The following is a 26,841-nucleotide window of genomic DNA, read 5'->3' as shown; positions in this document are numbered from 1 at the left end:
GAAGTATTGGCATTGAAATACAGAGTGCAAAATTGACTCTCCCAGGAAACCGTACTCGTCCTCCGTAAAATGCGCTGCACACAGAAAGGAAAACTTGAAATCGCATCATATGACCCCTTTAATGAGCAACAGAGACTTCTTTTAAAAGCATTAAAAATCTTAAGTAGTGTAAGTAGTAATAATCTTGTTTTGTTATTTCTTAGAAAAAAATTATATTTGAAAAAATATATATATTATAAATATTTTATAAATATTATATATTTAGATTTTATAAATATATAATATTTTTGTCCATCTAATAAAACTTGTTTAGTGTGACCCACCAACTACAGACCCTTATGACTGTATGTCAAGGTCAGTAATTATGAGATAATTTTTGAAAATTCACTGTTAGTCCCCCAAAAACTTTTTTATATTTGAACATTTCTCATGAATATATATTAATGAATGAATTATCATTCTAATATGTAATTGACATTCTATTGATCTCATTCTTTCTCTTTCAGAGAGCGTAGGGAACAGGAGCTACATGAACAATACTGTAAGGCCTCCACCCCAGAAGAGAAAGCAGCTGTGCTTCAACGCTATGCTCTCCGTTTCACCATCAGCGATGCCATATTGGAGAAACTCCAACTCCCCAAACTGCCTTCTGCTGCTCCACCAATGCACATGTCACCTCTTCATCAACCCGAGAAGAAGCTGACATGCACCACCTTAGTAGAAGCAGAGGTCCCAGAGCCTGAACAAACTACCCAAACACACCACAGTGTCTATATAGACCAGAAGACTACACAAAAACAGGCACCGGCACAGGCCAAAACCCCTGAACCATCACCTTCTGAGACCACCAAAGCTCCAGAAGTCCTGTCAGCACCCACACGAGTTCCTCCGGCTCCGTCGAAGCCTGTACCCCTGATCACCCCAAAACCCTACAGCCAGCCCAAATTCAGCCAAGGCTTCCGCAAATCAGTCAAGGCAAGAATATCTTTCCCAGGACTGTAATATCTATAACAAATTAATTTAACAATGGCAAAAAATCTGCATATAAAAACTGGGTAGGACGGCTAGAGATTTTCAAACTTTTTGGACCTCCAAATGTGATGATCTTACAAAAATATAAAGGCAGTTATAGACCTGTTAATATTGTATGAGAAAACACATGCTATTTTAAGGCAAAATGCTTTTTACAAAATTAAATAGTTGGCTTTTAAAATGTAAATATTTAATTACTATACCTGAAGCCAAAGCAGAATTATTAAAATAAAACTAAGCAAAATAATTAAATCAATTAATTAAAAAGTTAAAATAATTTACTTAGAGTTAAGTGAATGGACATCCATTTCATAAAATCTTTTTGATTTGAAATTTGATTTTTTAATTTTCCACGGTGTCCAGAACCATGTTTAAAAACCCCTGAGACAATGCCAGAATAGTTCACTAAAAAATATAAATTCTGTCATTACTCACCGTCATATTGTTCAAAATCTGTATGACTTTCTTTTTTTTTTGCGTAACACACAACAGAAGTTATCTTTCATAATGTCTTTTTCCGTATATTGAAAATGGATGAGACTAATGACAGTTGTGGTTGCCATTGGCTTCCTTTGTATGAAAAAGACCAACCTGGACATCTTGCTAGATAGCTCCTTATGTGTTTCACGCAAGAACGACATAAAGGCAAGTAAATTATCTTTGGGTAATAATAATCAGCTTAAATAAATGTGTGTTGTTTGTTTTTATTACAGAGTGATGGGCTGATACGTGTGAACTATGACAGCACTCAGCAGGAGAGCAGAGAGAGGGCTGATAGAGATTCTATGTCGTGTCCTCAAATCAACTTCTCTTCCTCACCTTCAAAGCCAGATACTCAAAGTCAACAAAATGAGGAGCTCATTGTTTTAGAAGCCTCAGAACACCAGCAAAACTTACAGACTTCCATTTCTGACAAGAAGAATGAAGTCATAAAGTGTTCTCTTAGTCTTCAGGAAGAGAATAGCAAAGAAGACACCTCAACTACACTGTCGGTGTCAGAACCAGAAGGTTGAGAATTATAATATTAGCCACAGTTTTCAATATTTAGAATATTTGTAGAATATATACAGTCGAAGTCAAAAGTTTACATACACCTTGCAGAATCTGCAAAATGTTAATTATTTTACCAAAATAAGAGGGATCATACAAAATGCATGTTATTGTTTATTTAGTACTGACCTGAATAAGATATTTGACATAAAAGATGTTTACATATAGTCCACAAGAGAAAATAATTTTAGAATTTATAAATATGACCCCACTCAAAGGTTTACATACACTTGAATCTTAATACTGTGTTGTTACCTGAATTATCCACGGCTGTGTTTTTTTTGTTTAGGGATAGTTGTTCATGAGTCCCTTGTTTGTCCTGAACAGGTAAACTGCCTTCTGTTCTTAAGAAAAGTCCTTCAGGTCCCACAATTTTTTTTGGTTTCCCAGCATTTTTGTGTATTTTTCAACAATGACTGTAGGATTTTGATCCATCTTTTCACACTGAGGACAACTGAGGGACTCATATGCAACTACAAAAGGTTCAAACGCTCCAGAAGGAAAAATGATGCATTAAGAGCAGGGGGGTGAAAACTTTTGAACAGAATGAAGATGTGTAAATTTTTATTATTTTGCCTATTATGCCTATTTTTCATTAAGTACTGTCCTTCAGAAGATACTTACATGTTTCCCTGAAGACAAAATAAGTTAAATTTACCCTGATCTTCACATTTAAAAAACTGTGGATCATTCAGGGAACAAAACAGTAGTAAGAATCAAGTGTATGTAAACTTTTGAATGGGGTCATTTTTATAAATTCAACAATTATTTTCTCTTGTGGACTATATGTAAACACTAAACATCTTATATGTGAAATATCTTGTTCAGGTCAGTACTAAATAAACAATAAAATCCCTCTTATTTTGGTAAAATAATTAACATTTTGCAGATTCTGTATATACTCTGTGTGTGTGTGTGTGTGTGTGTGTGTGTGTGTGTATATATATATATATATATATATATATAATTTTTAAGGGGTCTTATCATGAGAAATTAACATATAGTCATACAATGAAGGTTTACTGTAACTTTCAAAAATCAAAACTTCTTCCCCAGTACAAAAATTTTTTTTTTTGATAATTAAAGGGATAATTCACACCAAAATGAAAAACCTGTGATCACTTGCTCACCCTCTGTAAATTGTATGCATTTCTTTCTTCTGTGGAACATAAAACAATATAATTAGAGAAATGTCACAGTGGGTTTTTTTTTTGGTCCATTCCATACAATGGCTGTGTCCGAAAGCTGAAAAATGCTGCCTTTCGGAGGAAGCTTCATGGCCTGTCTCTTGAGATGCCTTCATCCGATCGATTTTTGAAGGCAGCATAGATGTTTCCCTCGCTGCCTTTGATATCCCACAATCCTGTGCGTCCCATTTCATGATAGTTGAGCTTAAAAAAATAAAGATGGCATCTGAAAGTAGCGTTTGATGATTAGTTTGGGTGTAAATGTATGTTTCTGACCAACTTTTTGATGTTACTTGTTGTGAGAAATCAGTATTATACTAATTAAATATTCGCTTAGTTATCACCAAAGATTGTTCTATTTTGTTGTAAATCATTAAACCGTTATGTTGCCTCAGACGCCTGTCCAAAATCAGTTTTGTGAGGTGCCTTTGAGCACAAACACTTCCTGCTAAGTCATTGCCTGATATGGCAGCAAGGCAACAAGTCAGGAGTCTAAGCTTTCGGACACAGCCAATGGAAGTCAATGGACTATAATGTTGTTTGGTTCCCAACATTTTTCAAAATCTTCCACAGAACAAAGACATGCATACAGGTTTGGAATGACAACAGGGTGAGTAAATAATGACATCATTTTCCTTTTTAGGTGGACTATCATTTTAAGTAGTGAAAGTAGTTCAATTTTCTGCATCTAGTCACCTTCATATATTGACCCTTAGCTGCCCACATTTCACATCAGCGACATCCATTACAGCAGGTGTTAAAAAACTTAACCCCTAAGTGCAAATACATACAAATTCTAATTGAGCAAAAATAAAATTTTTAAACAAAGATAAAATGATAAGATGTGACTTATTTAAAGCAGAGGTAGACTGAATCATTTTTATATTAACTTATAGTTTCCTATTTCATCAGGAAAGCAGCCAGTGCCTGACACGATGATGAAGCGCAGCTGTGTTGTCACAACAACCATAGTGACAGAACTCACTCAGACACACCCCGTCCCACCAACTGATGCATCCAGCACCGAGCAGGTGGGCCTTGATTTCTCTCTTTTCAATTTTTAATAAAACATTTATTCATTGATTTTCAAATACATCCGCTGATTCTTAAAGGTAGACCCCTGGGCTGGCTGAAAGTAAGCGATTAGTTAAGAGTTGTCTTTATTATTTTGTATGACATTATCTTGTTTGCGTCTTTGAGCTTGATACTTTATTCTTATTGGTCAGTGTCTTTGCATTCATGACTACTAAACTGTTTAACTGACCCAAATGTGTAATTTCCTATATAGTTGTATTAGTTTTATGTCTACAGTCTTATAAATAAAGAATAAATCATGAATAAAAAGTAAACCAGTTTGCCATGTAATAAGCAGGATGATCGACTGATCATTTTCTGACTGTATGAATAGATGACTGTATATTATCCCTTATTTATTTGTACAGCTAATTTTTGGCAGTGTTTTATACCTTAATAGCATACCTTTAAAATGGAGCTGAATGTGCTACTGTACCTGTTGGAAAAAAAAAACAGTATATGCTGGATAGGTATGTTTTGAAGCATGGCTGCTGGTTTGAGCTGGTTCTTAGCTGGTCATGTGCTGGTCCTAAGCAACTAGCTCCTGCTCAGGACCAGCTTAAACCAGCTCAAACCAGCTGCCATGCTTCAAAACATACCTAACCAGCATATGCTGGATTTTTCAACAGGGGTGTATTCTATTGGAAACCTGCTTTTATTTCAATTTTGACTGTGAAAACAGGAATGATTTTCATTCTTTTCATTCCCCTCAGCTCGATTCAGTCCATAGCTCATGTGATGTGAGTTCAACTGCCGAGTCAAGCAAGACTGAGCAGACTTCATACTCGCTCTCAATGACAGGTAATACAACCCCACTTTAATCTCTTTTATAATGTGATGACCAAATTAATCCCTATTCCAACTTTCCTACTTTTAGTTATTCGTTTAACTCCTCTAAATCCTCTTTTGGGTTACCTTTCTTTCTGGTTTATGTTTTTCTTGCTTTTTGTCTCTTTCATTGACTACCCCTCTGTCATTTGGTGTGCGTGTGGGTCTGTTAGAGTCCTCACATGCCTCTAATAGCTCTAGGTTACGCTGGGAGTTCTTCGCTCCAACAGGTAAAACCAATAGATGAACTAATCACACAGGGCTTCCTTCCCCACGAACAGCAGATGATCCATCTGCCCATCGCTGATCATCTCTCGTTTGTCAGCCTCCTTTGACACCTCTCCTGTGGAGGTGCATTGTATAGTAAATGCTTGTCTGCTGAGGGCATTATGAGACACTACAGATTTTTAAACTGGTTTTTGAGTGTAGGGGAGAGTGGAGTAAGCTGTGCCACTTTACCTTAAGTTGTCATAAAGTTAAGGACAAAGGAGACATATGTCAAACATATTATACTGTACATTATTGTTCAAAAGTGTTTTAATTTTTTGAATCAGCAAGGACACATTAAATTGATCAAAAGTGACAGTAAAAACGTTTACGTTTTTCCTGTTTCATTTTTTCTATTTCAGATAAATTCTGTTTGTTTTAAACTTCCTATTTTTCAAAGAATCCTGGGAACACGAACATGTATCACCATTTAACAAAAATATTAAGTAGCACAGCTGTTTTAAACATTAATAATAAGAATGTTTCTTGAGCACCAAATCAGCATATTAGAATGATTTCTGAAGAATCGTGTGAGACTGGAGTAATGGCTGCTGAAAATGGCTGCTTGTTATTTGAAATTGTAATAATATTTCACAATATTACTGATTTTGCTGTATTTTTGTTCAAATAAATGCTGCTTTGGTGAGACTTTCAGTAGCAGCAATAACAAAAACAACAAAAAACTTTATTATTATATTATATTATATTATATTATATTATATTATATTATATTATATTATATTATATTATATTATATTATATTATATTATATTATATTATATTATATTATATTATATTATATTATATTATATTATATTATATTATATTATATTATATTATATTATATTATATTATATTATATTATATTATATTATATTATATTATATTATATTATATTATATTATATTATATTTAATGGCCAATCTCAAATAATATACATGGTTATACAATTGCAATTTACCAATATATAGTATATGATATATAGTTATAGAACCAGATAAATTTGCTTTGACATAAAATTAATTTTAATTGCCATGTAGAAAAGGTATTTTGACTTTGATTTACTAGTCTATAGTATATATTTACTAGTATATAGTCACATGACAAAAATCTTGCACAATTTCTTAAGGAGGTTATTCAGTTTACCCACTCTCACATCTTACCCCACTCTTTCCTCATCTTTCCTTCTAAACATAGAGTTGTGTGTCATTTTGTCCTCATCAGGCATCTGTAGCATGGACATATGTCAGCACTCCATGACTATAGATTAGATTTATTTAGTCGGGTCATTGTACAGTCATGCACAGTAATTGAACATGTAGAAATTAAGATGCTCTGCGTTATTGCTTTTTTCTGTTGTCTTCATGTCTAGATTTACAACTCTCAGAGAATAGATCCTTCTTGTCTTTGCCTCTGCTTATACCAGGTATTCATATCCATCTCAGGTGATAGAATCACAAGTGGGCAGCTACATAAAGGTGTAAACAGGGTCCAAAATCATTGATTGAATCCCTCAAACCATATTTGGAAGTGATGAAGACTATAAATATAGTAACACAATGAAACCTGTCATAATCTGATCATAAGTGGATACAGGAGATGCAAGTGAGTAATAATAATAATATATGTAAACAAGGATCACAAGATGGATGTTAGTACCGGGTATAAATAGAGACATCATGTCTCAACACTTCTTTTTTTCTGTGTCATTTTAATGTTTTATGCTCTGTGTATCTGTGTACCAGTTTGAGCTCCTATGGTGCTATAACTTTCATTAGCACATGAAGAGATTAATGAGTATATGATGAGTTTCGAAAGTCACTGTTCCCCTCTTCTTTCCTCCACAGAGGGGATTGACTACTCCATTGATTGTGTAAGTACTTAAGTATGCCAAAATCACACTCACTCTTCCTGAATCTCTCTTTATTTCTTTTCACTCTTTTTTCCTTTGTTAGTCCTTCATTGTAACTAGGGATGTGCATTTTGGTCATTTTGGCTGTTAGAGTACTGGCTTGATGGGAACAGATTGTATTTGGCATGTTTGCTGTTGCATTGCTTTTCACTGAAGTTTCAGTGTATCACACCAATAGCTTTACGCTTTCAAGACAGCGTGTCAAGTTACAACACAAATAGTTAAAAAGTGTTGATGCATCTAAAAAAAAAAACAGCATTCTGTTGCATTTAGTTGTATCTACTGTTATACTATTTATTAATATTTTATATGATATTTTATATTTTAAGCTTTAGTAATTTTATATAGTTTTGTCTTTTTTATTTATATATATATATAGCTTTGATTTTATTTTTATTTCAGTTTTTATCTCTTCAACTTAAATATTAGAAATGTTGTCTTTGCAACTAACTGAAATAAAAAGTTTTAAGTTTATTTTTTTTTATATTTTATTAATATATATTTTTAACTGTTTAAACTGAAAATTTGGTTTCAGTCACGTTTGTGAACTTTGGATTTCATGTGTGTTTTTGCTGTTTGAACTGCAAAATCTGAAGAGATATGAGATGTTTCAGCAAAAAGAAAATATTTTTGGATTTTGTTGTTTTTACCGGTCTGAACAAAGGTTTAAAGTAACCAGTTGAAACAAGTTGCCCACAAAAGCCCACAACTGCAAAGTAGCACTCAAATTGTTACTGTAACAAATCACTTAATAAAACATGAGGCCCAATTTTGGCACGTCGAACAAAAACATCAAGTTACACAACTGATTTTTAATAATTGATCATTACTTTTGAGTACTCATGCTCATACCTAGTTAGAACAGCATAGATGCACCCTGTCTTCTTACCTACTTTCCTTTTTTCCTTTCTGCTTCTGTGTTTGTGTGTATGTTTGTGTGTGTGTGTGTGTGTGTGTGTGTGTGTGTGTGTGAATCAGATTGAAACCCCAATGTTGAACCTTGCAAAAAGGGTTGATCACTGGACATGGGATCCTAATGAAGAGCGTAGACGACAGGAGAGGTGGCAGCAGGAGCAGGAACGCCTGCTGCAGGTACAGTAGCCAGCTTGGGGTTTGTCTGAGAGAAGTGAGCACCTGCTGTTCTGTAGAGACAACTTTCTCTGTTGTTGTGTTCTGGTTAGCATTTTACCATCTCTTCCTGTCTTCCCTTCACATTCTCTCAAATCTATCACACTTTTTGTTGACTTTGGTATACCTGTGAAATACAAAAGGAGGAATTTTGAAGAATGTGTTGATCAGTCTTGTCCATGCAGTAACAATAAAAGAGAACTGAAGCTTTCAATTTTCATAAAGGTCACAAAAGCACTTGTGTATTTATGTTGGTTTCATACCAGGGGCGTAGCCATCATTTCAGAAGTGAGGGGGACAGAAATGTCTAATGTACTAATACCTTTTTTTTTTAAATTACAAGTAATTGACAAGTTTTATTTTTCTCTTATTTCTTATTTTTAATTGGCTAAGAAATCAAATACACTGCTGGACAATAACAAATAATTTGTATTCTATAAAATTTTCCTATATTTTCCTAATAACAATTTTGTGATTTATTTATGTAACATTTTTTCCATTTTTATCACAGAAGGCGGCAGAATAGTTTCTATACTAATAATAAACGCTACTTCAATTAGCATTGCATTTTTCATAACTTTATTTATTACTTGGAGAGGACTTGAAAAACACACATAAACCATATTGTCACACTTCGCTGGAGCAAGGGAACGGGAGGAACGAGGAGACTTCACAAAAATGAGAGTCTTTAATGATTCCAATGGGAGACACAGAGCACAAGGATGACATTCACAACAAGTAGATAACGAGTAGACCTGACAAACACAAACTGAACAGAAACACAAAACAGGAACTGAAACACATGACCCATATATTGTCGCAGCCGTGTGTTTAATGTCTTTACGTTTCATCAGTCAAACGTTTCTGCTTTTTATTCAGCTTATACAGCGATATCTGAATGCTTTTGGGGTCAAGATTTTTTTGTTAAGAAAATATTACTTGTTCAGCATGGATGGATTAAATTGTTCAAAAGTGAAAGCAAAGACTTTTACGTTATTCGAAAAAAATCTATTTCAAATAAATGCTGTTCTGTAGTTTATATTCATCAAATCATCCTGAAAATGTTGTATCAAATTGAAGTTTTCAACATTTATTTTAGATATTAGAATGATTTCTGAAGGATCTTGCGACATTGAAAACTGGAGTAATAGCTGCTGTTTCAAATTCATCCTTGATATTAAATAAATAAATTACATTTTCAATATATTTAAAAAAAGATTTTTAATTGTAGTAATATTGTCAGACTCTGTTCCATGTTTTGTGTGTGTCCTGCTCCCCATGTGCCTTCCCATGCCCTTATTTGGTTAGTTTCCTGTTCCTGTCCTGATTAGTTTAGTTCATTTGTCCCAGGTGTTTCCCTTGATGTTTCATTGCTCCCAGGTGTGTCTCGTCATCCCCTCCTCCTGTGTGTGTATATAAATAGTGTTCCCAGTCCCAAGTTCTGGGTCCGCTGTGAACGTCTTCGTGTGAACGTCTTCCTGTGTTCGTCTCCCTTGGTTCATGCAAATAAAGTCCTGTCAACATATTCTCCAGCGTCTCCTCGTCCCTCGTGTGTGTGCAACGTGACAAATATTTAACAATATTTCTATTTTCAATTTTTTTCAAAAATCCTACCACAAACTTTTTTCTACTTTTTTCTTTTTTTAAAGTATGCATTTAAAAATGTCAAGTAGAAGTACAATAATAATAATAATAATAATAATAATAATAATAATAATACAAATATACAACAAATAATACAAAAAGTACAAATTATTGTCAAAAATGTTTCAATTTCATAAATATCAAAGTTTTCTTAGAGTTCCTCCATTTGACCTGAATAAAGTGTATCATAAAAATAATATGATTCCCATTCGTTGTTATTGCATGAAAAAGGGCAAACAGTACATTTCTCAGAATTTCTCCTTTTGTGTTCCACAGATGAAAGTTAAGTTATGCAGCTTGAAACAACATACGGTTGAATAAATTATGACTGAAGTGAACTATACCTTTAATCCCTCTTTTTCTTTTTCTGCAGGAGAAATATCAGCGAGAGCAAGAGAAGCTGAAGGAGGAGTGGGAGAGAGCACAGAGAGAAGTGGAAGAGGATGAGAGGAGACACCATGAAGAGGTACGTATTTTAACTGTTTTACATGAGATCTAATTGGTTCTTAATGACCACTAATTAGCTCTTAATCAATAGGAAAGGCGGATACTGGAGGAAACCGTGACCCCAATGTCCCCTCGCACCTCAGGTTTATCATCCTGTATGGTGACAGAGGCTCCGCCCCTCACCCAGCCCTCAGCCCCACATGACACCATTGTCCTCTCCTTGGCTGACTGGGAAAGGAAACAGGAAATGTTGGAGAAACAGGCACAGACAAACCAGAGTAACAGACTTACACACAGGTGGAGTACATACAAAATCCATTTGAAAACAAATAATTTTTCCACAAGAATAATGGTAACTTACTATAGTAACAAACCCTACATAACATTTTAATTACAATTTTAATGTCAAATGCAATTTATTTCAGCTGATTTTGATGTACTCTGGCAACCTGTCATTGGAAAAGGTGTAATGGTCAAGTACAGATGCAAGTGTTGATATCATAACTCTGCACACAGGATATGTCTGAAAGGATGTTTCAATGTTAATATAACCTCTCTAGCCCTGATCAAGTAATCACACCAGCTCAGCAGAATGGTCAGAGAACTGAACCTCAGGAGAGCCAAACAGCTACACCACAACTGCAGTTTATACAGGGTAAGACACAAACACTAACCCTGGGTCAAAATGGATGTCCTAAATGACAAAATGTAATTTATAAAATAAAAAATAAAGTTATTTTTCTTGGTTTCATACATTTTTGATTATCTACAAAGAAAAAAAAATAATCGACTGTAAAATGTCAAATGAAGCAACCATCATGTAAAAAGTAACTTCAATTAAATTCAAAAATGTTTTCAAACACAATTTTCAACATCAATTATTATTATATTCATTAAATATCATGACCTTGATTTGGAGGACAATATGTTTTTAGAAATAACCAATCTTCTTATAACAACATTTTAGATATTTTTAAATCTAATATTAAATAAGTCATTAATATATTTATATTTAGTTATATTATATTATATTATATTATATTATTCTAAATAATAGCAATATTATTATTATTATTATTATTACTATAATACAACACTCTATATAATAGAGTGTGTGTGTGTGTATATATGTATATATGTGTATGTGTATATATATATATATATATATGTGTATGTGTATGTGTATGTGTATATATATATATATATATATATATTTTCTTTTCATTAATATCAAATAATTTTATTAGGATTACATCATTTGACCTGAAAAAAGCTTTCATAAAAAAAGAAAATATCTGATATTGTTTTCTTAATACACACAAAAAAAGGATCCTTTTTTGAATTTCTCTCTTGTAGTTTATGCCATGCTGACTTCTACCAACATTTCTGAAATCTTTCAATTATAAAAAATAAATAACTTTTATATAATACAACTTAAAAATAGCCTTGTTAAAACTTAAAAAAGAAAATACAAGAACATATTTTTTTAATGTTTCACTCGTCTGCCACAATGTTTACGTATATACAAAACGGTTACACTTTATTTTAAGGTGTCCTTGTTACAGTGTAATTATACATTTAAGTACTGAGTAATATTAATTAACTACATGTACTTATATGGTTAGGTTTAGGATCAGGGTTTGGCTTAGGGTTACTTGCATGTAATTATGCATAATTTATTGTTATTATAATAGTAAATACATGTAACGTGTAACAAGGACAACTTAAAGTGTTACCTGCACACTCAATTAAAACAGCAAATTAGGAGACACGCATGCTTTTTCTCTTTGTATTATTACAGATGGCTCTTGGAGCTGTAAGTCTAAAGACAGACAAGAAGATTTGAAGAAAACTGCCTCGCTGGATCGTAAACCGAGTCCACCTCAGAGCCAGACCACAAGGATGAGGAGGTGTGTGTGTTTGTGGGAATGCATGCTGGCTTGCATACACACATATGTGCCAAAATGCTGCTTGGCTTTGCTATGAGTGGAGGATGTTTTAAAGATCAGGGGCCTCATTTATAAAACTTTACGTAGAATTCATCCTAAAAGTGTACGTACGCACGAAAGCTAGTTTCTGCATACACACAAAAGTTTTCCGATTTATAAAACCATTCGTATGCCAGAACCTGCGCAAAAATCCTTTTATAAATCCCAGTCAGAGAAAGATTGTGCGTACGTGCATTTCCACCCCGTCTCCTCCCCGAAATCACCATATATGGAGCTTACCATGCCTAGTTTTATTATGCATAACCTCATCTGCATATCATTTCCATGCATATTCCCATCAACGTGTCACGCCCCTGGACTCTTTGTGTTGTTTTCCCTCCCCAGGTGTGCCGTGTTCCCTTTAATTAGTCATTCCATGCACCTGTGTTCCCCTAATCACCCAGTGTTTAAAAGCCCCAGTCCTTTCAGTTAGTGTGAGAAGTGTGACAGAAGGACCGACCAAAACAGTAACTTCCGTGTTTTCCCCTCCGTTTGTTTTCCGTTTTTTTTCTCAGTGTTTTTCTTTCCGTTGTGTCCCCATGGATCCCTTCACTCGCCCCGAATTTCTCCTCCTCCTGCTGGAGCAGGGAGATAAAGCTCTCGAGGACCATACCAAACTGTTCCTGTTGGTCGCGAACATCACCAGCTATCCGGATGACGCGCTCTACTCTTTCTATGACGCAAGCCTGAACGCCGAGTGCAGAGCGTTGTCGTCCGAGGATGGTCCTCGGGAGGAATTCGCCGCCTTCGTGGAGTGGACTCTGGCGAGAAACGGGTCGCCCCTCACCATCTGCCCTGTGGAGGATCTCGCCGGATCCACTCCGGACCCAGAGCCCAGCCCACCATCTCCCCGCAGTACGGAGCATCAGCCTGAGCCCACCGATGACTGCCTTGGTCGCCAGAGCCCTCGGCTCCACCCTGGCCCCCCGGATTCTCGGCATCCCCCTGGCTCGTTGGCTCTCCGTCTCCACCTCGGGCTCCTCCACCACCTGCTCCGCCGCCATTGGCCATTCCTCCTTCATGGCTCCTCCCTCCGTCGGCTCCACCGTGGGCTGCTGTTATGGCTGTGGCCTGGGTCCTGCTGTGCTCTTCCTGCTCTGGGTCCCTCCTGTCGTCTCCTCCCTGGAATCTGTCTGCCGGCCCCCTCCCGGGTGTCCGTCCTCCTCCTGAGCCTCCTCCCTAGTTCCCACCCACTCCCCTCCCCATGTTGTTTCTACGGTGCGAGGACGCACCTTCCGGGAGGGGGGAGTAATGTCACGCCCCTGGACTCTTTGTGTTGTGTTTTCCCTCCCCAGGTGTGCCGTGTTCCCTTTAATTAGTCATTCCATGCACCTGTGTTCCCCTAATCACCCAGTGTTTAAAAGCCCCAGTCCTTTCAGTTAGTGTTTGTCGGTCCTCAAACGTCATTCCTTGTGTTCCAGTGTCTCCTACGTTCCCCGTGTGATCATTAAAGACTGTGAATTGAAGTTATCTCCGTGTTTCCTCGTTCCTCGCTCCTTGCCTCCCGAGAAGTGTGACACCACGTGACACCATGTTTAACTCCATCAAAGGCATTAAGGAGATATGGACTATAAATGCCATTTCTGCCATACAATTTACATTGCTAAAAATCATACAGTATCCTTGTTATGTTTTAGAATACATATATAAAAAAATAAAAACAAAATTGTATAAAATACTTCTCGGAGAAACATTTTAGAAAAGAGTTAATTCATTCATTTACACTGATCGAATAGTAGGCTATTTTAATTGTTTTAAATAAATCAAATTTATGCCATTTTGCTGATAATGTACACATATGTTTTAGGGTATTTATATAGGCTAGTTTGGCCTACTTATATTTTGCAGTAGAAAATGCAGTTGTCTGACTCGGCGCGTCACTGACAAAATTTAAAAAAAATGAAACGTGCAAATCTTACAGTTTCTTTTAAATTCTATCCTTCAAATATGACTATTACAGAAGGAGTCTGCCTGCACACATCAACATCAGTAGTTGTACAGTATTGTCATTGGACCTATTCAAACCAGCCGATGGACCGTTCATCCACCGAATCCAGCAGTGTCTTCCATAATATCGAAGTGCGCATCATTTCCTTGTTCTCACTAAAAATATTTTCTCATAACGTGAGATCTGCAGTTTAGTTTAAGGAGGAATTATTGTGCACCTAGCACTCCTCCCTGTCATTAAAACATAGCATGCCACAGGAAAAGTCATCAAAAATATAGCGCATCCACTACAAATATGTCTATTCATATAATCTTTAACTTCTGCATAATGACTTTATGTAATCTCAGTGCTCATCTCCATTAATGAGTGTCATTTTTAATCTAATTGTTTATATCAAAATGAAAACAGAGTTTAAAATACTTAATTGTTTTGCTCACTGTAGTAAAAGTGTGCGTACGCATGGGTCAGAGTTTGCGTGCAGGTGCGCAAATTTTCCCGTCAAGTTTGTTTTTATAAATCCCATCTTTTGCATAGGAAGTGGCGTATGCCTCTTTCAGGGCATGTTTCAGGTTATAAATGAGGCCCCTGGTCATATTAAGTTTTTTTCTCGGGCCATGGAACATTTCTGCGTATGACTTGCTTTCACAGTTGTGTGTCTCTATGCTTGTGTGTATGTGTGTGCGGCTGCTGGCAGGACTGGGTCGTGTGAAAATGTTTTAGGGACACACCCATCAAAATCACCCACACCATCACAAGACACGCCACCTCCATCACCCAGCAGGTATGAGCCTTCCCTCCAACACATACTCAATCACATGGAGATGCATGTGTGTGTGTGTGTGTGGAGCATTTTAGTAATAGGCTTCGAAAGCATTTGTGCGCTTCACCCAGACACCGTGATTGCGTCATGCTGTTGAACTGGCCTGTAAGATTTCTTGCATTTAATTTAAATGCAAAAGTATTGGTTTAAAGGAACAGTTCACCCAAAAATGAACATTTGCTGAAAATGTACTTATCCTCAGGCCATCCAAGATGTAGATGAGTTTGTTTCTTCATTGGAACAGATTTAGAGAGATGTAGCATTGCATCACTTGCTCACCAATGAATCCTCTACAGTGAATGGGTGCAGTCAGAATGAGTCGAACAGCTGATAAAAACATCACAGTAATGTACAAGTAATCCACACTTCAGTCCTTCAATTAGCACCTTGTGAAGTGAAAAGCTGTGTGTTTGTAATAAATTCATCATTAAGGCATTTTAACTTTAAACTATTGCTTCTGACTAAAATACGTCCATAATCCATAAAACTGTCCATAAAATGCAAAACTGTTGATTTAGGTTCAGCACATGATGATCCAAGTTGTGCCACCATGATAATAAGGCATAATCATTGCTTTCATTTCAGTAGTTACATAATCATGCTAAATGCTTTGCGCACAATCCTATTTCTTTAAATTGCGTGCCTGTATTGCATTTGTTACCTCTTTAAAGTCTTATTTTTTATTATTGCTTTTCATCCAAGACCTGACAAGAAAAGAATGTTTTACATTAAAGGGTTAATGTGAATTAAGTTAATTTCCAAAAATGAAAATTAGTCCATAAATTACTCACCCTCAAGTCATCCTATGTGTATATGACTTATATACGTATACGTATAGAAAAATATCTATATTCAAAAAGTAATAATCACTTTAATCTAGCTTGCGCTCAAACCTATAATAAAATTTTGAAGAAAATCGAAATTCAAACCAAAGAGATTTGTATTAAAAATAAAACATATGTAGCTTTTAAAAATATATAATAATGTTGGTCTCAGACTTTAAGACCCCATTTTGACCTATTTTATACTATTTATAATCCTACAAATATTAAAATTTTTCTTATTACTTTTCTTCTAAGACCTGACAAGACAAGAATGCTAGTTGTTAAAGTTTGACATGAATATATGGCTTTGTATGGCGCCCTCTGCAGGTCAGTAAGTGGAAAGAAGCTTTGCTCCAGTTGTGCACATCCGTTGGGTAAAGGAGCAGCTATGATCATTGAAAGCTTGGGGTTGTACTTCCATATTCAGTGTTTTAAGGTAAAACTCAGATACTTTTGTCTCTGTGTGTGTGTAAGAAACTTGTGCATCCTCTTAAATCATTATCTGATGTGTTCTAGTGTGGCATATGTAAAGGGTTACTTGGAGACACAAGTGCTGGAACTGACGTCAGAATTCGAAATGGACTTCTTAATTGTCAAGAATGCTACATAAAATCAAGAGGTGAGGCTTAATGTGTTTTAATTGTATCTTAAACATGATCCTAAATGTGCAGGTTACTGTAATTCCCTTTTTTCTATATTTGGTATCATAAACAGGAAAATCTTAATGACATTAGCTTTAAATTATTTTAGTAATTTCTTCAACTATGGGGCCTGTTGACATTTAGAAAATTAACTCTTAAAACACTTTTCACAATCTCACTAGTTCATTTGTTGATATACGTAAATCAAATGAGAGTTTTCTGTCAAGTCTTCACCACATTTCAATTTCTGTACTGTGGTTAATAACATTCTGTGGTGGAAATAACATTGATTTACAGAATAACGCCTTTGCCTTGCTTAGTCTAATTTTATTGCTAGCATTTTATTTATCCTAAATACACACAATTACATCTGTTATTATAAATGTATTTTTTAATGTAATTACAATTTAATAAGATTTTCAAAATGTTTACATCATTTGACAAAAGAAAATGTAGAAATAGTCTATTAAAGTAATATTTGCATTCATTTTTCTTTTTCTTCACACATCACATATGACATATTTCATATCAATCAGTATTAATTGTAAGTAATAATTTACCATAAAATATATTTTAAAGTAAACATTTATCATGTTTTTTTCTTATTTTTATGATTGATTTTTTTTTCTTATTTTAAGATTGAAAATCTGGGTCTAGTACAAGGGTAAAACAATCCTAAACATATTTTCAGGACATTTTTAATGTGCTCCTTCCTTGCAGCTGCTGGCCAGCCAACAACATTGTGATGCCTCTGCACTTCTGACAAAGAAATGTAAGTGAAATCAGGTTAAACTGACCCAGGACCATACCCAAGAAGAACGGATTTTACGTTTATACAACGTTTTCCTTACAGCACAATCAAGCATAGCCATTAAAGTCAAAACTGGAATCATGGACACATGATGGGTTTTCCTCTGGACTTTCTTTGACTGTCATTGTGCTCGCTGAAAAACGACTTTATCGCTTACATGATAAAAAGTCCATAAGATATTACTGCGATTACAGAGACTACAGCGAGTCTGTTCATACTGTTAGTTTAACACTTTAGAATGAGAAGTAATGGTAGCACTTTACCTCACAGTGGCCATGTTACACACATCTCAATAGCAATAAGGCCAGAAACATACTTTACACAAATGCAGATTGATGTGTCAATATCAATCCTCAGTTCTAAAGGCTGAGATAGAGATCAGTCAAATGCCTGTGCCATTAACCCAAATAATATCTAGGTAGCTGTTAACACTCTCACAACACTTGTCAGTGGGGCAGTACCTTTTCAGAATATACTAATGCATACCTAATATGTACCTTAAAGGTGCTAATTATTTTTTGAGAGTGTATAAACGATATAAAAATCTCAAATCAAGATTCTCTTAAAACGGTTGCCTCATGACAGTAGTTTGCCTAAGAGAGAAAACTGATTTGTAGAAGCCAAAGGGTCAAGGCTAACTACAACATTCTGGGAGCAAAAAGCATCTTTTGCTATTGACGGCCATTCAAAAGTAGCATTGTATTCTGACTAAATAAGCAACTCAAGGCTGTAAACATGTCTTAAACATTGGGGGGACCATTTTTTGGAGGGGGTTTGTAATGGTCTTTTTATTTAAAGAATTAAAGAATTCTTTAAAAACATGAAAGAAATAAGAAAAATAATATTTTTTGTAAAAAAAAGAAGAAAAAAGAATAGCGTAATAAGAAAAATAATTTTTTGTAGTTATCTATTTGAACTGTTTGCTACCGAGCCCCATGCGGAGCCCTAGGGTGCGCACATTTGACTAATTCGTTCCCTCGATGTACTAAAACGTGCACACGATTACTGTTTCGTTCTCTCGATTTATAAATCGTGTGCACGATTTAGCAAATCGAGGGAACGAATTAATAAATCGTGCGTACAATTTATAAATCGAGGGAACGAAATAGTAAATCGTGCGTACTATTTTTTTTCCTGCATGCCATGTGCGGGGCTCCGTAGTTTGCAAATATTTTTATTTTAAAATTTGCCACCATTCACTCTTATTCATATGCCTATGTGAAAAATGGCAACATAATTCGAAATGGCAAAAAAAAAAACTGGATATTACTGTTGGTTGTTTAACATTTTTATGTTATAAAAAAAGTTTCAAATATTAAACATTTAGCTACTTACCTTGCACTCTTTCACTATTCGTTATCTGTGAACAGTAAAGCCAGCGTGAATATGACTTTTGACATTTTTTCAACATCAAGAATATCACATATTGACTCTGGTGGTTACAGCACTTAAGCAATTTATAAATGGCAGATATGACATTTTCACGTTTTTGCCAGTGACATTTTTGATGCCACTTATAAGTGAAATTTACGTCATAGTTTAGTATACTCACTACTGAGGGTGCATAGCTAGAATCATCTACATTCACATACTTGTTTAGAGTATGTTTTGGGCCTAACACCAATGACATGGAATTATAAACTTCCACATATTGACTACAGTTGTTCATGAGTATTACTCAAGTACTTGCGTAAATCCATTGTAACATGGGCACTGTAATGTAGAGTGAGACTGAATCCATTTTCATTGTGAGGAACATGAGGTAGCACAAAAGTCCAGTTTTCATTTAAGAAAAATTTGCATTCATAATAATCTCAGTTTTTGTAAAGGTCTTGCAGGTGTCACATTATTTTTTAAATGTTCCACTAACAGACGAATGCATAATGTGCGACTCTTAGGCCTAGCTGATTCGTCCTGATGCCTTAACTGACAACATGAAATAAATACAGATAAGATTGTCCATCACTTTCTTCATTTATGTTTTGAAAACACGTCTTCATGAACTCGAGTGGTTTTGATTGAAATGTTCTGTTCCTTCCTCCGTTTCTCATTGCCTGTTTTATCTTGTTTGATCAGTGAGGGGTTTGATACTTTATTTGTGCAGTATTGTTTAACAGCATGTTGCTAATGGGTAGATCTTACATTTCCATTCGATTATTTTTCAAAATTGGTTATTAATATTTACGTTTTGCTCTGCAGTTGAATAGTAAGAAGATTGCATGATCCCTGAAACTTTCCTTGATTATGCTTTACATTACAATGTCCATGTTACACATACATTACACGCTACTAAAATGAATGACTAAAGTAATAACATTAACTGTGCAAAGCAGCTCCACATAATCAGAAGTATATTATGTAATAACTTATAAACACTGTAATGTAAAGTGTAACCCTTTTTTTCCGTTTTATGTGTTCTGTTGCCTTTCTCTCTTCTGTAATGTTGTGCCTTAGAAATGCGCTCCTAGATAATGTCTAGTGTCGGCCACCCTTGCATCCAAAGCTTCAAGTTCCCAATGTGTATTGATGAGAGTATTATGCATATGCACTGAGCACTCTGCTTTTACCCTTGTACTTTATTCAAACACTATGAATGTGCAAACAAGAGATTTAAAAAATGAAACTAACACCCTCTGTAAGCTTTTCACTCATTTCATGTGCATTTAGAGATGTAAAATTGTTAAATATATCTATATTTATCTCAATCAACTGGAAAGGATTGCAATCCTAAATGTCACCAAAATATCAAATTCAACAACGAGGGCAGATTGTATTCAGCAACACTAGCATATAATTCCTGCTTTTTTAACTTCTGCTTACGCTTTCTGTTAATATTTGAGATTAAAAGACATTGTCATTTAGATGCGGGGGGTTTTGATTGTTGCTTGTATATCGTTTGTTTTATTTTGTGACATTGTAAGAATATGAACTGAAACAGAAGTAAGGCAATAATTACTGGAAAGAGTAGCCAAGGATGAGTGAGATGTGTGTGACAAATAACTTCATATTCTGTATTTATTATACCCTTTTAAAAATGAGCGATACAAGACAACCTACAAGACGCTGAAATGCAATGGCTTTTATAGCAAGTGTATGTTTTTAAATAAACTGTAATAAACTATTTTAAATGCACTATTTTTTTCCAATGTAATTTCATTGCTCTGTGTGCATTTTATGTTAAATAATGTTAGTTGTAAATCTAAATATTTGTTATTATAAATAACTGGAGCAAACATCTCGTCCAGAACAAAAAGCAGTAAAAGATTACATATGTTGACTGATTATATGACACTTTTTCTATCCACTTTCTTTATTTGCATTTTAATAAAATCATTAAAAAAGATATGTCAAGTATCTCTCCCATACTTGTACAAAATGTAGACAAAAATTCCCTAAGCATTATCGGTTTTAGTTGTCAATGAATAGGCCAATGCATTATTAATTTCCTATTTGCATGAGATCAGAAAAATAACATAAATGAGGTAATCAAATGGCACTATAGAGATCTAGACAGTGGGTTCTGATGTTTGAACTGGCACATCATGTCTTTCACTGCTCAACACATGCAGGCAGTCGTTGCACAGTGAGTTTGGTGACCTCTTGACCTCTGTGTTTCAAGAGAACAGACCCCTAACAAGGGCAGTTGGTCTGGAGCCTGGTCCTCTCTGTGACTGCTGGTGTCCTGTTTGTGGTCTGGGTTTAGGGTAAGAGTGGGTTGTGTGCTGTCTGGGTCAGGGACTGTCAGCGTTTTGGAGCTGTCATGGGAAGGTGAACTGTTCACTTCGCAAGATGACTCGGTCCATGTAGCTGCACGTTCCTGTTTGCGAAATTTAGCACGTCTGTTCTGGAACCAGACCTAAATAAAATCAAATAAACCCATTTAATGAATAAATACTTCAAAATGTACCAGACCTAATTAATTCCAATCGACAGATACATTATTTTGCCAAAAGTATTGGGACACCCCCTTCTAATGAACAGGTTTGACTACTTTAGTCATTTCCATGAGTACAATGTTTAATGTTTAAATACATGAATTATATATCTTTGTTGCAACAGTTTTGGAAGTGTCTAAAATGACCATATGTACAAGTCATTGGTGTTTGGTGATGTGTTTTTGTCTCAAGGTCTGCATTTAATGTCACACCAAATGTGTTCAGCTGGTATTAGGACTTGGTTTTCTGTAGACCAGTCAAATCAATCATTTCTTTTTGAACCTTGCCTTATACACAGAGGCATTGTCATGAATAGAAAAGGGTCCTGTCCGAACTGTTGCTATAAAACTAGAAGCACACAATTCCCTAGAATATCATTATATGCTTAAACATTTAACATTGTACTCATGGAAATGACTGAAGTAGTCAAACCTGTTCATTAGAGAGGGGGGAGGGGGAATCCCAATCATTTTGGCAATATATGAACAATATAACTTTAATATAACATAACTTTTTTGGGAAAGGTTCAGGATTTGTGACATTTTAGTGTTTTTGTTGAGGGCAATCAGCTAGAACACATTAATGTCAGATACACATTAGCCAATATTAGATATTTATGAAAACATTTTAAATAAGAATAGGCAGAATAACCTGTATGACTATGAAGGGGTTCTTGATGTATCTTAGAACCCAAAAAGAACATACGCAGTTGAAGAATGATCAGAGCAGAAGCTCAGATACCTGAACTCGAGCTTCAGTAAGATGGATCTCCTGCGCGAGCTCCTCTCGGGTGTAGATGTCTGGATAATGAGTCTGTGAGAACACGCGCTCGAGCGCTTTCAGCTGCGCGCTGGTGAAGATGGTGCGGACGCGCCTTTGTTTGCGTCTCTCCTGGACGCCTCGTTCGTAAGGCAGAAGATTAGGATGAACTGGAAATTGAATTAAATTTTAATTAAACACAGATATATATGTTTTATATTGCAGCAACTGTTTACGCCCTTCAAAAGTTTGGGGACAGGAAGATTTTTTTTAAAGGCTCTTATTTTAAAGATACAGTAAAAACAGCAATATTGTTACAATTTAAAATAACCATTTTCTATTTTAATAGATTTTAAAATGTAATTCATGTGATAGCAAAGCTGAATTTTCAACCGCCATTACGCCAGTCTTCAGTGCCACATGATCTTTCAGAAATCAGTCGCCAATTTGGAATATTGTGCATTTATTACACTTTTCAAAATGAGTGATAAGACAACCAACAAGAAGCTAAAATGCAATGGCTTTTGTAGCAAAAGCATGTTTTTAAACAATATAATAGGCTACATTGTTTTAAATGCACTTAAATTGCATTTGACCCACTTTCTTCTGTAATAACACCTTTTAAAATAATGATTAATATGCTATATAACGAGCCTTTTTAATAATTAATAATTTTATTATGCTGTTTTGGTGCTCAAGAAACATTTTTTTTTTTCGTGAAATCTTGATATAAGCTACTTTCTGCATGATACGTTGATGAATGGAAAGTTCAAAAGAACAGTATTTATTTGAAATTTAAAAAATGGTTTAATCTTTAAAACAATTGTAAAATCTTAACAAGGATGCATTAAATTAATCAAAGGTGATTTTTGATCAGTTAAATTCATCCTTGCTGAACAAAAGTATACTATTAATATTTCAAAATAAATTCATTAAAAATTAATTTGAAAATATTTTCCCCTGCAAAATGGTTGGCTGTCAATTTTTAAGTTTAAAATGTTAGCCAATGCAAATAATAACATCCTTAATAAATTTGATATACATATACTAATAAAAATGGGATTAAAGCATAAACTAACCTGTTATGTAGTGTGAGGGTTGGTGAGATCCAGGCGCAAGGAAATGGCAACTGGTTGTGTTTCCCAGATTGCACCTGTTATATTGAAATCTGAAGGGCTGACTGCAGGAGCTGAACTCCGTGGAGCGGCTAGAAGCTCGGCCAGTGTCCATCACAGGCTCGTGTGCAGTAGACGTTAGGTAGCTGTACTCCATCACTCTCGCAAAATCTCTCTGATGTCCTCGGAACTGTTCTCATGTGAGGGCTCTGTGGCTTTTATTAGCCCTGGAGTTTAGTTGATTAAGTCGGTCACTGACACGTGGCGGTGGGTCTCATTGTATTATGCTTTTGACATGTCTCTCCATCATCTCTGCCTCCACCTGCATCATATCAGCCAGCAGCCTAATAAATGCATGACCATAGCATGTTACAGCTAAATCTATTGAGATTTTTTAGATTTTGCACTATTGCATACAAAAATGTGTTTTGAGCTAAGAAAAAGAAAAAGAAAAAGAAAAAAAAAAAAAAACTTTCTGAACGGTCCACACCTCTGAAGCCAGGTGAGATTTTTTTTTTTTTTCTTTTTTTTTTACTATTACCGTTATCTGAAATATGTTTGTGATTTTTGTCATTGAAATATTAAAAAGGACAGTTTTTCACAACAATTTCTAAAGTTGTTTTTTTGTATAGGCGATATACTAGGCTACACGTTTGATGCTGGTTTGATGTAGCATTGTAGCAATAGCCTACAGTTTATATTACACACATTACACATAACTTAGTGTAAGATGAAAAGATTTTCAGAAAATAATTACATTATGCATTAGTATTAATATAGCCTACTCACGATGACGATTTAAAAACTGGCTAATTAGAGAATTTGTTTTAAATTAGAGCCACGTTTATTATTAATTAATAGAATAGAATAGAATAGAATAGAATAGCATTTTATAAAAATCTAATAAACCAGGAATTATCTATGCTTGCTTTTATAAGTTCAAGTTTCTTGTATCCTTTCTTCTTGCTTCTTAATGCACATTTTCGTGGTTCTATGACCGCTTCAGATTTGGTTTCTGTGCCGCCATTGCGTATAAATGTCTGAAGCTTTAGCCGTTTTGACTATATTCGCAATTATTTGTTCTTACTTACTTTGAACCTTGCATGACATTTGACATGAGCCAGGTCAAACCGTTATTGTGTCTAATACGTGTATATGTAGGTGGAAAAGAGAGACAGGAGATGATAGAGTGGGTTTTGATGCAAATATCCACGAGCCTTTGTGCTCAACAAGCGAGTATCACGTTGAGCTGCTCAAAGAATTGGCGAGTGCGCAACCCATCCATCATAACGTTATGAGAGCAACAGGCCTACACAAGAGCACCAGCTGAACAATAAAATATACAGCGCTGCTATGATTAGTCGGGTTTGGTTGATACCATTAGCCACCCAGCACTTTTAAAAGGGACATCTGCGTACATATGAATTTGCCACAGGCGCATTACAGCTTAACAATAGCTTTCCAATAATATCAAATAATAAATCACATTATTTTGTTACAGATTGCATGAGATTATGATCCATCAAAATATGAATTGTTGCACTGAAAAGGGGACTGGCTCATAAATCTGTCTGATTGTTTAACAAACGCTTAATTTGCTTAATAAATCACTTTTCACACACTGACCCAGCGCTGGGTTGCCAATATGATTTGGGTAAAAAAAGTTGATTGACTAAACGTGGAGGGGTTAAATGACCCAACATGCGTTTTATACATTTTTTTGTAACAAATCTAGGCTATGTTTAAAATGCAAGCAACGCCTTATTTTGTGTAAAAAATGAACACAAGTGTAACGATGTTTACTTTTCTTCTTTCTGTTATGTCAAAAATATGACATATGTTTTTAATTGTTGGGTAAGTCAAGGTCAAGACCACTGCCAGGCCAGGTAAATATCTTTTTTATTTTCTGCTGATTGAAAAATTTAACCCAGCAGTTGGGTTAGTCCATATTTGACCCAAATTTGGGTTAAAACAACCCAGCATTTTTGTAGAGTCTATCTATCTATCTATCTATCTATCTATCTGTCTGTCTGCCTGTCTGTCTGTCTGTCTATCTATCTATCTATCTATCTATCTATCTATCTATCTATCTATCTATCTATCTATCTATCTATCTATCTATCTATCTATCTATCTATCTATCTATCTATCTATCTATCTATCTATCTATCTATCTATCTATCTATCTATCTATCTATCTATCTATCTATCTATCTATCTATCTATCTATCTATCTATCTATCTATCTATCTATCTATCTATCTATCTATCTATCTATCTATCTATCTATCTATCTATCTATCTATCTATCTATCTATCTATCTATCTATCTATCTATCTATCTATCTATCTATCTATCTATCTATCTATCTATCTATCTATCTATCTATCTATCTATCTATCTATCTATCTATCTATCTATCTATCTATCTATCTATCTATCTATCTATCTATCTATCTATCTATCTATCTATCTATCTATCTATCTATCTATCTATCTATCTATCTATCTATCTATCTATCTATCTATCTATCTATCTATCTATCTATCTATCTATCTATCTATCTATCTATCTATCTATCTATCTATCTATCTATCTATCTATCTATCTATCTATCTATCTATCTATCTATCTATCTATCTATCTATCTATCTATCTATCTATCTATCTATCTATCTATCTATCTATCTATCTATCTATCTATCTATCTATCTATCTATCTATCTATCTATCTATCTATCTATCTATCTATCTATCTATCTATCTATCTATCTATCTATCTATCTATCTATCTATCTATCTATCTATCTATCTATCTATCTATCTATCTATCTATCTATCTATCTATCTATCTATCTATCTATCTATCTATCTATCTATCTATCTATCTATCTATCTATCTATCTATCTATCTATCTATCTATCTATCTATCTATCTATCTATCTATCTATCTATCTATCTATCTATCTATCTATCTATCTATCTATCTATCTATCTATCTATCTATCTATCTATCTATCTATCTATCTATCTATCTATCTATCTATCTATCTATCTATCTATCTATCTATCTATCTATCTATCTATCTATCTATCTATCTATCTATCTATCTATCTATCTATCTATCTATCTATCTATCTATCTATCTATCTATCTATCTATCTATCTATCTATCTATCTATCTATCTATCTATCTATCTATCTATCTATCTATCTATCTATCTATCTATCTATCTATCTATCTATCTATCTATCTATCTATCTATCTATCTATCTATCTATCTATCTATCTATCTATCTATCTATCTATCTATCTATCTATCTATCTATCTATCTATCTATCTATCTATCTATCTATCTATCTATCTATCTATCTATCTATCTATCTATCTATCTATCTATCTATCTATCTATCTATCTATCTATC

General features: G+C 34.7%; 2 protein-coding genes across 3 annotated transcripts in view; one reads left to right on the top strand and one right to left on the bottom strand.

Moving 5' to 3' along the window:
* The window catches only part of LOC107656319 (LIM and calponin homology domains-containing protein 1-like), a 56,143-nt gene extending 37,702 nt beyond the window's left edge, over positions 1-18,441 (top strand). For both annotated transcript variants that reach the window (XM_016444112.1, XM_016444102.1), the window contains 14 exons: positions 507-975; positions 1,746-2,040; positions 4,182-4,300; positions 5,057-5,144; positions 7,286-7,311; positions 8,329-8,442; positions 10,496-10,588; positions 10,661-10,866; positions 11,130-11,224; positions 12,371-12,479; positions 15,200-15,286; positions 16,477-16,585; positions 16,666-16,768; positions 17,511-18,441. In XM_016444112.1, the coding sequence (XP_016299598.1) occupies positions 507-975; positions 1,746-2,040; positions 4,182-4,300; positions 5,057-5,144; positions 7,286-7,311; positions 8,329-8,442; positions 10,496-10,588; positions 10,661-10,866; positions 11,130-11,224; positions 12,371-12,479; positions 15,200-15,286; positions 16,477-16,585; positions 16,666-16,768; positions 17,511-17,536 (1,939 nt within the window). In that variant the 3' untranslated portion in view covers positions 17,537-18,441. The remainder of the gene's footprint in view (positions 1-506; positions 976-1,745; positions 2,041-4,181; positions 4,301-5,056; positions 5,145-7,285; positions 7,312-8,328; positions 8,443-10,495; positions 10,589-10,660; positions 10,867-11,129; positions 11,225-12,370; positions 12,480-15,199; positions 15,287-16,476; positions 16,586-16,665; positions 16,769-17,510) is intronic.
* Positions 18,442-20,947: 2,506 nt separating this feature from the next.
* On the bottom strand, positions 20,948-23,662 carry LOC107656929 (paired mesoderm homeobox protein 2B-like). The gene is made up of 3 exons (XM_016444881.1): positions 23,375-23,662; positions 22,278-22,465; positions 20,948-21,457 (listed from the first exon to the last, which is right to left on the bottom strand). Exons 1-3 carry the CDS (start codon positions 23,565-23,567, stop codon positions 21,158-21,160), a joined length of 681 nt encoding a protein of 226 aa, XP_016300367.1. The 5' UTR covers positions 23,568-23,662; the 3' UTR covers positions 20,948-21,157.
* Between the last annotated feature and the right edge of the window lie 3,179 nt (positions 23,663-26,841).

The sequence above is a fragment of the Sinocyclocheilus anshuiensis genome, unplaced genomic scaffold (assembly GCF_001515605.1).
Source record: "Sinocyclocheilus anshuiensis isolate Anshui unplaced genomic scaffold, SAMN03320099.WGS_v1.1 scaffold85, whole genome shotgun sequence".
NCBI lineage: Eukaryota > Metazoa > Chordata > Actinopteri > Cypriniformes > Cyprinidae > Sinocyclocheilus > Sinocyclocheilus anshuiensis.
The sequence above is the reverse complement of the archived record's forward strand: the minus strand, read 5'-3'. Positions and strand labels throughout refer to the sequence as shown.